At 34.6% G+C, this 11,884-nt stretch overlaps 3 protein-coding genes across 3 annotated transcripts; 2 read left to right on the top strand and 1 right to left on the bottom strand.

Moving 5' to 3' along the window:
- The first annotated feature begins 3,216 nt into the window (after nucleotides 1–3,216).
- On the top strand, nucleotides 3,217–3,747 carry LOC112504897 (RING-H2 finger protein ATL70-like). The gene has a single exon (XM_025108853.1). The coding sequence runs from the start codon at nucleotides 3,217–3,219 to the stop codon at nucleotides 3,745–3,747; it is 531 nt and encodes a 176-aa protein (XP_024964621.1).
- Nucleotides 3,748–5,089: 1,342 nt separating this feature from the next.
- Nucleotides 5,090–6,200, top strand: LOC112504899 (uncharacterized protein At3g28850). Its single transcript, XM_025108855.1, has one exon. It carries the CDS (start codon nucleotides 5,090–5,092, stop codon nucleotides 6,170–6,172), a length of 1,083 nt encoding a protein of 360 aa, XP_024964623.1. The 3' UTR covers nucleotides 6,173–6,200.
- Nucleotides 6,201–6,499: 299 nt separating this feature from the next.
- Nucleotides 6,500–11,016, bottom strand: LOC112504900. Its single transcript, XM_025108856.1, has 4 exons — nucleotides 10,553–11,016; nucleotides 8,616–8,771; nucleotides 7,876–8,535; nucleotides 6,500–7,752 (listed from the first exon to the last, which is right to left on the bottom strand). The coding sequence occupies exons 1-4, from the start codon at nucleotides 10,892–10,894 to the stop codon at nucleotides 6,736–6,738; spliced, it is 2,175 nt and encodes a 724-aa protein (XP_024964624.1). The 5' UTR covers nucleotides 10,895–11,016; the 3' UTR covers nucleotides 6,500–6,735.
- Between the last annotated feature and the right edge of the window lie 868 nt (nucleotides 11,017–11,884).

Here is an 11,884-nt window from a genome sequence, read left to right as displayed (position 1 = left end):
ATATAGGCCTTTAGGGGCTTTGGCCCCTGAGCTTTTTGATTCATCAAGTATATATAGTTTGGGCTTTTAATTGTTAATTCCAATTTTTTTTAATCTGGCCCCCCACATTAGAGTCCACTAAGCTTTTAATCCAATCCAACTAAAGTCTAAAGTAGTTGATTCTTCATCGCCACATGCCCCACATGACCATATCGACCGACAAACTTACGCGAGCAACTTATGAACAAAATTACAATTTCTAGTTTCCATTATTGAAATTACAAACCTGTTGATATATCCTTCCTCCCCGCGTTGACCACTCTCGAATGAGTCGAGTCTCGACCTCCAGCCTCTCGTGGTCTCACCCTCTCCAGTCTCCAATCTCCATGGAAGAGCAACATGAAGAACCAAATCCGAATGCAAGTGGAATATATGTGATTTCAACTTCATCTTCATCAAATAATCCGATTACACCCCCTAAATCACAGTGGTTTTTTCATTCTATATTTTTATTCGAGTTTTAAGGTGTTATTGTTTGACATTGTTTGATTAATGATAAGGTTCAAAAAAAATTTGATACTTTGATTGGGTTTAAAATGTTATTACTTGAGCCAATGAGCCTTTTAAGTGGTTGCATTTAGAGGCCACAATGAAAAGTTAGATTCCATTAACGGGGGGAATTTTCTTGAAGTGTTGGAGGCACTTGGTGAGTTTAGCATCGAGCTTAAAGAGTTATTCTGTGTGCTCCCATATATGCATCATACACATCACAGTTGATTCAAAAAGAACTTTTGATCTTATATCAAATAAGATGAGACAAATAATTTGTGAGGAAATTGGTGGTTCAAAGTTTTGTTTACTGGTTGACGAAGCACGGGATGAGTCTCATAAAAGAGCAAATGTCTATTATTTTGAGATTTGTTAATAAAGAGGGATTCATTATAAAGCGTTTCTTTGGACTTGTTCATGTACGTGATACTACAACATAAACGCTCTAAGGAAATTGTGGAGGACTTCAAGGCCGCGAAAGATCGACAAGTTCACTTTGATTAGCGATGTTTGATATTTTCATATTGGACGTCTAGTTTTAGAGTTCTACTATGTTTTAACTTTGGATTGTGTATTTTTTGTATTTTTGAAAATATATAATATATCAGGTCCTACCCCTACGGTTGGAAAGCTTGTGTTCCGCCTCTTTCTCTCTCTCTCTCTCTCTCTCTCTCTCTCTCTCTGTTTCTCTCTCCAGGGCCGTCCTTGGAGGAGGGCGGGACGGGCGTACGCCCAGGGCCCATAAAAATTAGGGACCCAAATTTTTTTAATATATATAATAGTAGTTTAAAAAAAATAGTAAATAAAAGACACATAAAAAATTAGTATCTAATATGACAAGAAAATATTTTTGTACTACATTAACTATTAAAGACCCAAACATGTATTAATTAAATATATTGGAGAAAAAAATGTATAAAGATGTTAATCTGTCGTTCATTATATAATATTATTTAATGTTTTTCTAGGTTTTTTAATCTAAAACCAACGTCTAAAACTACTTGCTTCGAAAACTTTGATATATTCTCCATAATTTATCTCCCATTGACTCTTTTGATTGTTCCATTCTTGCGTGAATTCTATTTTTTATATTAGAATATGATAGATTTTTTTTGTTATTAGCTAACAAAATCCCCATCTTTTGAAAAAAGTATTAACCATATAAGACGGTACAACTTATATATATATTTAGAATAATAAAACTGTAATTGTTTTTTCATAGTTGTTCTTTATTATCTAATATTTAGTGTATAAATCTTATGTACTATTTTATCTCTAAAAGAAGAATAAGATCTCAAATTATCCCCAACATGAGTTTTTTTAATTTATATAATTGATGATTCCAAGTTTTTTTTAACACTAACTCTATGTTCTTGAGTCTTCTTTTACGTAGGAAAGAGAGGAAAGTAATTGGGGAAGAAAAATATTATGTTCTCGAGATTTTTTTAGGGAAAGGAAAAAAATTATATCAAAATTCATTTTTATTTCATTATTTTTCCTTCCTCTCTCTTCTCTAATAAAAACACAAATAAAAAACTTTATTTTTATTCTTTCCTTTTATTTTTATTTTCCTTTCTCATTTTTTCTTTCTTTCCTAAATTCAAAAACATAATATAACAGTTTGAAATTGTGTTAATCTTCTCAAATTCGAAAACATAGTATAAAAGTTTAAAATGATGTTAATCTTCCCAAATTCGAAAACATGATATAAAAATTTAAAATGATGTTAAAAAACATTAACATGAGATGACATGGAAAACCAACCTATTTACATTGATTTACATAGTGTAACTCGGAAATCAGAAGAATCGACTTTGTGACTACAGATGATATCATTCTATGTACCAAAACTATATCATACGATGTTTTTGATGATGAAATAAATTCCTGATACTACATAAAAATGTTCTAGTAGATAATATTAATTTAGAAATAAGTATCGATTGATTTTGCGTCCAGGAATACTCGGAAAAATGGTTTTATATGAATTCAATGTTATTTCGGATGATAAAAACAATATATTGAAAAAATATCGTACTTATCGAGGACCCTTTTTTACATCTCGCTCAGGGCCTAAAAAATGTCAGAAACAGGCCCCTCTCTCTCTCTCTCTCTCTCTCTATATATATATATATGCTAATTCAAATACAAACCATATAAAAATTACAACCAGGGTTATTTTAGCATATACGTATTTTTAATATTGTTTCATATTATATCGTTTTAAAACGTTTAGATCCCTTCTCGCTTACTTCATTTCCTTTGCTTCCAAGATCAACCTTCTTGACGCGACTAAATACTACTTGTTATTTTACCAGTAATTATACGCCCATAGAAAATGACATAAGTTGACTTTCCTATATATATATATATATATATATATATATAATTTCCGCCACTCGCATTTCCATAACGGATATAACTATACATAATATTTCTTAAACTTTATTTAATCTTAAAATAATAAAACTATTATTATTTAATTTCACATGTTCGTTCAGAAGTCAATCAAAAATGAAACTAAGTAAATGAAAACAAAACTTGGATAAGTTTCAAGTCTTTCCATCCATAAACATAAATTCGAACCTCCAACTCAAAGTCTTTAATTGCACTCTCAATCTGTTTTTGTGGAACTTTCTCAACCTCGTATTCACAACTTTCCAACCTTAAATTCTTCTCACTCATAATATGAACGTCACACAGGACTCCGTACAACCACCGTATACCACGACCACCACCACCGGTAAATCACAAGGAATCAGTGACTACCTATTTGTCGTCGGATTCTTTGTCCTAATCCTCCTTCTACTCACCCTCACCTTCACTTCTTACATCTGCAAACGCTCTCGATCACCACCACCCACCATCTCTTTCGGTGCCACCATCCACAATAATGTCGACCACCGACTTATAACAATCTCTCCAGGCCTTGATGATGATGTTCTCCTGACTTTTCCGACGTTTCTTTACTCTCAGGCTACGATGGCTCACAAGGGTGTCACTCCTGCCGATGCCAACGCCTCTGGTTGCTCTGTCTGCTTGGCTGATTATAAACTGGAGGACGTCGTCCGCTTATTGCCGGAATGCGGCCACTTGTTTCATGTGAACTGTATAGACACATGGTTGAAGGTTCATCCTACTTGTCCGGTGTGTCGGAACTCGCCGGTAGCCAAGAAAGTCCCACCATTACTTCAACAACTTGAGTTGACTGGTCAATGAGCATATACAATACGTAGTAATAAAATACTTGAATTGATGAGAACACATGTATTATGCATACTTCAATCAAGTCTTTGCCAAATCACTATCGTCTTTATGTCTTTATTTATAAACATGATATTCGATCCATGGATTATATTCCTTATATTAGATTATTCAAATTTATCGTCATATTTATTTAAAATAGACAAAATTTAGGTTTTTAGGTTATTTAATAATGTCAAATGTTTACTTTCAATTGATGAAATGATAAATAATAATCCGGTTCTAATCGTCAACCAATATTTATTTCGTCTGATTAAAATTTACAATAAAGTATTTTATATATAACTTAACCTATAGGATGTTAATGGATGTTTAACAAGTTTTATATGACATATTTTTATATCAACTATTTTATATTAAATTATTAGAGAAAAATATATTCTATAAACACATGTGTTTTATAAAATGATCAGTTTTTATTTCTCAAAAGTGTCATATAAAATAGTTAATACGACATATATTTTAAAAATGTTTTTTTTTTTGTTAAAACACTTAAAAATTTCTTATCAATTTACTGTAACACTTTTAGATAAAAAAAAATTTGTTTCTACAAAGTATTCTCTTATGACGCTTAAATTTTTTTAGGCGTTTTATAAATTAATGAGTATTGATGGATATTGTTACAGTCATTATGAAATCTAAAAAATAAAAGGATATTGGGTCCATTGGGTTGGGTTGGACTCAAATAATAGTAATCCAATATCAACACAATACTTACAGTTTGACAATTTTACAACTTAATTAGACATCGGGTTGCTTAACATTAAGTTATTTCATGTTAGATTGGGCTGGATTGATCGGGTTGGTTGGATTTTTGAGCACCCCTAATTGTTGTCATGGGTTCGTGGCTCAAAACTATTTTATGAGTGAAATCGTTAACCAAAGATCGATTTACTATTAAATTGTGTATGAAACAGTAGTTGCTTGGTAAAATAAAAGAAATTGGAAAGGAATGCCAAAATACGCCATAATCCCGTTCGACCGTTGCCACCACTATAAAGTGCTTACTATTCGACCGATCATAATCATACACGTGTTAAATATCACATCTGACGGCCTAAAAATCAGGTCCACTCCAGCTAATAGTGGACCTCTTCTTACCTTATCGTTACAAAATTTAAAACTACGCCCCCATAATCTTTCTAGCCGTTAAGAAGATAAAAGAAGCCAACAATCTTCACTTCTAACCTCATTGAAATCCCCATTTTTATCCCAATTGATTCTTCAAGAAATTGAATGCGCCTGAAGAAATATATACATACAGTTTTTGTATATACAGGTCAGGAAGAAGAAGAACATGAAGGGTGTGAAGGGGAAGTTCTTGAAGAAATTGAAGACGATTAAAACAATCGGCTACTTGAAACCTGATCGGATTCTTCATGCTAATGCAGCCGACGGGTTTATCGATAATTTCTTTGTGAAATCGGGCAACAAACTTGAAACCCATTTGGTTTCTGAAGAAGAAAAAGAAACGCAGGTTGAAAAACAGAGTAGTGTTTCAGTCCATGAACATGAAATCATCGATGTATCGGAGCTCATGAAGGATCTTGAAGATGATGATGAATCCGATTCGGATTTTGGTGTTGGGGACAAAGAGAATGTTCGACCCATGAGTGACCCGGTTGCTGATCAGAAGCTGGTACATGGGAATCCCAAAAGTTTTGCTTCTACCCCTTTGTCGGAGATTGACATCTCGTCTTTCCAGCCACCGGATTTGGATTCTGGCACGCTTTTTGACCCTAAACTGTTGGCTGCTTTTGAGCAGGCGGTCTTGGAGGTTAAAGCTCAAGAAACAGAGAGAAGAAACAGGGTTTTACAGAACATTGGAGCCGATTTAGATCCAGAGCCAGAACCAGAACCGCCATTGAAATCGCTCAAATTAGAAGAAATCAATAATCCCCTTTCGGATTTCGAGAAAATCTGTCCGCCGGGAGGAAGCAATTCGGTCATTCTATACACTACAGGGCTCAGAAGCATCCGAAAGACATTCGAAGATTGCTCGAGTATACGATTTTTACTAGAAAGTTTTAGGGTTCTATACCACGAACGAGATCTATCGATGCACTTGGATTTCAGAGATGAACTGTGGCGGATTTTGGGCGGAAAAGTGGTCCCGCCGAGGCTGTTTATTAAGGGAAGATACATCGGAGGAGCAGAGGAAGTTCTACGGTTGCACGAGCAAGGGAAATTCCGGCCACTTTTGGCTGGAATCCCATTAAACATGTCTGAAGGGGTTTGCGAAGGGTGCGGCGGAGTTCGGTTTGTGGTGTGTCGTAGTTGCAGCGGTAGCCGGAAGGTAGATTCCGGTGACGAAGGGTTGCCGGAGAAGTGTTCGGAGTGTAACGAGAACGGGCTGCTGGTATGCCCCATTTGCTGCTGATTTTTTTTTGGTTCCTGTGTTGAGGGTGTGTTGTCATTGTCAAGTAATGATCAAATGTGTTTGAATATTTGTAATGCATTCTTTTACATTTTTATTTCTTTTGTAACCATTTATTACATTTCCATTCAAATTTTATATAATTACATTACAAGTTCTATTTTTGATAATAAAGGAAAAACATTAACTGATTATTACGTTTAGTCTCAAAAGAATACAAGGGTTATTTGCGTTATCATAATAAGTAAAACATCAATTTATTTACAAAATCAAGATAAAATTCGTAAGAATGTCGAAAAATAAAAATAAGCAAAGTTTGAGTATGTTATGTAATTTATTGGGTACATATTTGCTATATAACATCCACAAGTAATCAACACCGAACATTTAACACAGATTCATGCATATTAGACATTTACATTATAACTTCCATCCTCACAACAATGTCGGAAAAACCCATCAAAAATAAGAGGACACGAATGAGATTTCATTATTTTTAACCCATTCATGGTTTTTTTGGGGTGTTAGGCTACAAAAACAATTAACATCAGTTACCAAGTGTTAATTCATACCGTAATAGCCATCGTCTCGTTGCTCGGAGGCTGGAAGTACTCGGTCTGGTGAAATTCGATTTGCAGCCGATGATGAACAAGTGGTGTCGATGCCGCCATCAACCCTTTCTTCAGATCAGCCTGCAGTTCTCTTATCGGAATTGCAGCTAAAAACCTCTTTATATACTCTTTGCATGACTCTTTTCCGCTGCACACCATAGCCTCCGCTTTCTCTTTCTCACTATCGACAACCGCCAATTCAGTCTCCTTGCTTTCACTCGCATTCACCTTTTCGCCTTCTGTCTTTTCGTTTAATTTTTGTGTATCCTCAGTTGGTAGTCTCTCTATTGTTGTATCTTTATCGAACTTCAACACATAGGCCTGATTGCATCCTTCATAAAGCCTCTCTCCCAATGTGTCGATAATGTAGTATGCATCCCGTTCAACTTTCAACACGAAAAAATGGTCATTCCAGCTTACAACGTAGACCAATGGATTCATGTTGTCACTATGGCTACAACTGATCTTACTGATCTCATCCCATATGCTGTCAAACGACATAGCACCATCAAGAAAGTGAAGATCACCCTCCTCGAGCCCTTCAGGTTGAAAGAATCCGATGAATGACTTTTCAGGGACTACTGCAAGATTACGGATCTTGGCTTGGAGCACGGTCTCAAGGTCAAAGTGCTTATCTGGGAACCTCTCCCTATAAACTTCGTTCTCACAAAGATTTCTCCACTCTAATGAACCTTCTCGAATTAGGCTATCGAGTTGGGACTTGATTGGCATTTCGTTCCAGTTGTTTTGGAACCAATCTGCAATAATCGCGACTAAAGCTGTGCATGCACTCTCACCAGCTGCTCTTTCGCTTCTTTGATCAATTGAAGCAAAGAAAACTTGGGTCTGGAGCTTCATCTGCCCATCCCTGCTTATCACCTCCTTCTTCTCCCACGTACCTACAGCAAAATTGTCTTCTCCAAATTCAGAGATCGAAGACCTGTTTGCATTCATGTCCGCCTCACTTTTAGGCTGCAGCCAAGTTCATAACCAAAAGTCAATTCAAAGTATAAGGTAATTCATTATTCATTACAAGAATATCATATGTTTATTAAAGTTAAGACAGATTTATATAAAGATTTGAGAAAAATTTACCCCATAAGTGGACTCGTCTGAAGAACTCAGCATTCGGCGATCAAAATCTATGTCATCTCCACCTTCTTCTCCGGAATCTTTTTTCAAAAGTGGTTCTCCTCTAGTTTTTGGGGATCTAAAACTCAACTTCCTCTTCCTCCATGGGAAGATGCTTCGTTTTGTGCTTTGTGTTTCTGAGGGATCGATGATAGATGGACTTGAATAATCGGATTTTTCTTTATAATTGCGGTAGTAAATCCAATCCTCATCTTCACTAGAACTTGAATTGAAGTAAGATAACCCTCCAGCACGATTTGCATATGCCAGAGTTCCGTAACTGAAAGACTTCCTAACAGTAGAATCAGCATCTTTTACTTCCTCTGAATCAACTTCATCTGCTTCAAGTGAGTCAGTGTCAAATGGGTAGTCAGCATCGTAACTTCTGACTGAGCTTTTTCCATCGCTACCCTCTTCTTCACGACATGCCTTTTTAGCCTGATTAACTGATATTGCCCTGAAGATCCTGACCTTCCTAAGACCGGCTTTAAGACCTGATCGCTCATCTTTCTCCGTAATTGAGATTTCTCCATAATGGGGTGACAATGGAAGAGGTATAACAGACCCATGTGCTTGTTCTGTACTCTCGTGTGGAATCCTCAGCTCGAGCAGGCTGAGAGATACCTGCATATTTGATGAACAAAGACTTTAATACATAAATTTGAGAACCCAATGATCAAAAAGGACAAATTGAAGGCACTTACACAAAGTATAGGTCCACACTCTGTGATGCTACTAGTCGCTGAAAGAGGAATGCTTATATCAGTCTCGTTTCGCTCAGCAGAAGAAGAAAATTCGACAAGGTTCAACGATCCAGTTGCAACAGCAGAATACCTCTTTTTTGGTCCTTGATTTGAGCCCTGAACAAGACAGACAATGTCAAAAAAGGCTAACAGAATCAATGAGAAACCTACACATAAAACCAACTCGTCTTTGGCCCAATGGTATCTGTGGACTTCTACAACCATAAGTTGTTGAGTTCAAATCTCTTTAGGGACGCTCAAAAGAGTATGCATACTATACATGTATATAACTTCAAGGCGAAAGGAAAAAAGAAAGGGAAATTATCCAAAATAGGCATCCCGAACTCCTCAATGCATTTTGTAGCTACTTTTCTACTCAACCGATGCAAAATAACCATATTTCACAACTAGTACTTTAGCAACTTGAGAAATTACTTTTTAAGAATTTAATATTCATAAAATAAATACTTTTAACAAGTTGTTAAAGTGCAACTTGCCACTTTAGCAAGTTTAACAAGTAGTAATTTAGCAAGTGACCATTCTATGTCAGCATTTTGCAAGTAACACTTTAACTTTAACAACTTGTAAAATTGCTACTTTATGAATATTATATTTTCATAAAAAATGAATTTCACAAATAGCTAAAGTTGGACTTGAGAAATCTTGGCTATTTTGATATATTATGTAAAAAAGCGACTATAAATTAAATTGGGAGGTCATAAATGTCTATTTTGGCCAAATTCCTAAAAAGATAGCATATTTCTGTAGAAAAATATAATAAAGGTATCTGGGGCAGGTTGCTTAACAGTTACTAGCCTTAAGGGTATTCCTCTGTTCCAAGTCAACTTTGGCAGGAAAAGTAAAAAAATAGGAAAATAACTTGAGAAATAGAATTCTAAATTCCCTCTTGATTTAATTTAAAGATAGGTTGTATGCCCAGAAGACCTCATCCTTGTTCATGGTGACTCAATAGGAACGGCACGTTAGAAGATGGATATAGATATAATTAAAGGCCAACTATAGCTTTTAATTGGATAGAATACTAAAAGGCCTACCCTCTTTATTGACAAAAACTCTATTGTTCAATATTGGAAAGCTCGAGGCATAACTTTTTCTTCTTTAACCCAAATGAACCACTAAAAATAATAGGAATACGTGTATCGATCTCGATGGAGATTGTTGATCCTCAAGTGGTCATATTTATACAATTACACCAGTAATACTATACCAAGATCAAATGCGGTATGAACTCTAACATGATCATGAACATGAACACGAGCAGTAGCAGTAGCAGATAGGAGCCAATACATGAAGAGTTGTTATCCCTAAAACTTTTTTATTATTTGGATCATATCCTGCAAACCAACAAGACCCTTTTGCTGAAAGAACTTGGACATATGCTGGTATACAGTCATTTTTGATCCAGCCATATATGGCTTTCAGTTAAAGAAAGCGATCTGCTGATCAAATTTAATTATGAGTTGAATATATAGAGAACTTTGAACCCCATAAAGGGAAAAATATAAAATAATATTTATGGTTGAAATTGACATCTATCAAAACCTTCGCCAGTTAACCACCCCCAATAGGATCTAAAATCAGATCTTCCAGTTCACTACTAAATGAATAGTTTCACAGAAAACCTACTTTGATCTTCCTACAAAGTCAAAACCCCAAAAAATACAAGAGTTGAATGAACAAAATTTTCGAAGATTCTTTATATAAAGATACAAAATCAATCTCAGATGAGGCTTGATTGATGAAAATTTCAACTCGCAGGACAAAAGTTAATAAAAATTCTTGTGATAAAACATAAAACGGAATAAGATTATCGTTAGAAACAATAAAAGTAATTGAAGCCAACAAGATGATTCAAGTTGATCGGGTTGAGGACTTACATCAAACACCGTGAATGCAACTTCCCACTGATGAAAACCCCCATCTCTCAAACCCAAGAAATTACAAACAGTATCAAATTCCTCATTCCATTCCACAATCCCATCATCTTTCAAAAATCCTTCCTTGGTAACATTCCTCCTCACACTTCTCTTAAATCTCAGCGGATTGTTGGACTTATTAGAGCCTTTCCACTTAACTTCAACAGCCAATCCCGAAAGATCTTGAGACCCACCATCTGAAGTTGCAGGCAATCCTTGAAGATGCCGTATGATGATCTTGGCTTTAAATTTCTTGGATGAAAGTGGTGGCCATGGCCTCCATTTCATCATACCCACAACCATTTTTTTCTGAATTTGGATTGTATATGTGGTTGTTTGACACCAAAATTGAGAATTAGGCGAGGATGAGAAGAGATATTTGAAAAGCAGTTGGAAAATTGAAGAGGAGAGAGTATCGTGTTTATAGAGGGAGTAGAGATTCTTGTTATAGGTATATGCTTTTCTCTCTTGTGTTGTGTGTGAGGGAGGAAAGAGGCCGGCAATACCCGATAGTCGCAAACAACACATGTAAACAGCGACGCATTAAAATTTCGAATTTCCACATCAATGCTTTATATGCTTGTACATTATGCTTTCCATCCTTGTAACTTGGAGACGTCTTTCTTTCATACCCATCTCATCTCTTCTCTTCACCTTTTTTATTTTAATAGTATTTAATTATATACATAATATGCTACTATTAATTTATATATTAAATTAAAATTTTATAATTATAAGTTTTTTTAAAAGACCAATGTTATCATGAAATTGCGATGATTATACGTAGAAAAAAATTATTTAAAAAAATATTCAAATTCATTATTTATAAATAGATTTAAGCAATTAAACTTTAAATTTGATTTTTAATTTGTTTATTTTAGTTATAAGAGGAGGATTTAAATAAAATTATAAAAAAGTTGAGAACGTAAAATTAAATTATTTTTATGTAAATTATTGATAAAGCCGAAAAAATTCATTTAAATATGCATATATGAACTTAAGTTTGATTACATACTTTTTACGAGTTATTTACGTATAAAAATACATACATGATTTTTTTTTTTCATTTTTCGTACGTTTTCAACCTTTTTATTTCCTTATTTGAAACTCTACCTTATCTATAAACTAAAAGAGTACCTACGTAATGCAGCGAGATACATATTCATTTTAATGTATCGTTTATTTTTTGTTTATATTGACATACTACAGTTTATGTGATTTTGAGAATAATAATTTTTTACTTTTGAATAAAAATAAACTTGATGATATTATAAATATTTGAAAAAATATATC

The sequence above is a fragment of the Cynara cardunculus genome, unplaced genomic scaffold (genome assembly GCF_001531365.2).
Source record: "Cynara cardunculus var. scolymus isolate 2C unplaced genomic scaffold, CcrdV1 Un_Scaffold_7261, whole genome shotgun sequence".
Lineage (NCBI taxonomy): Eukaryota > Viridiplantae > Streptophyta > Magnoliopsida > Asterales > Asteraceae > Cynara > Cynara cardunculus.
This window is presented reverse-complemented; position numbering and strand designations above follow the sequence as displayed.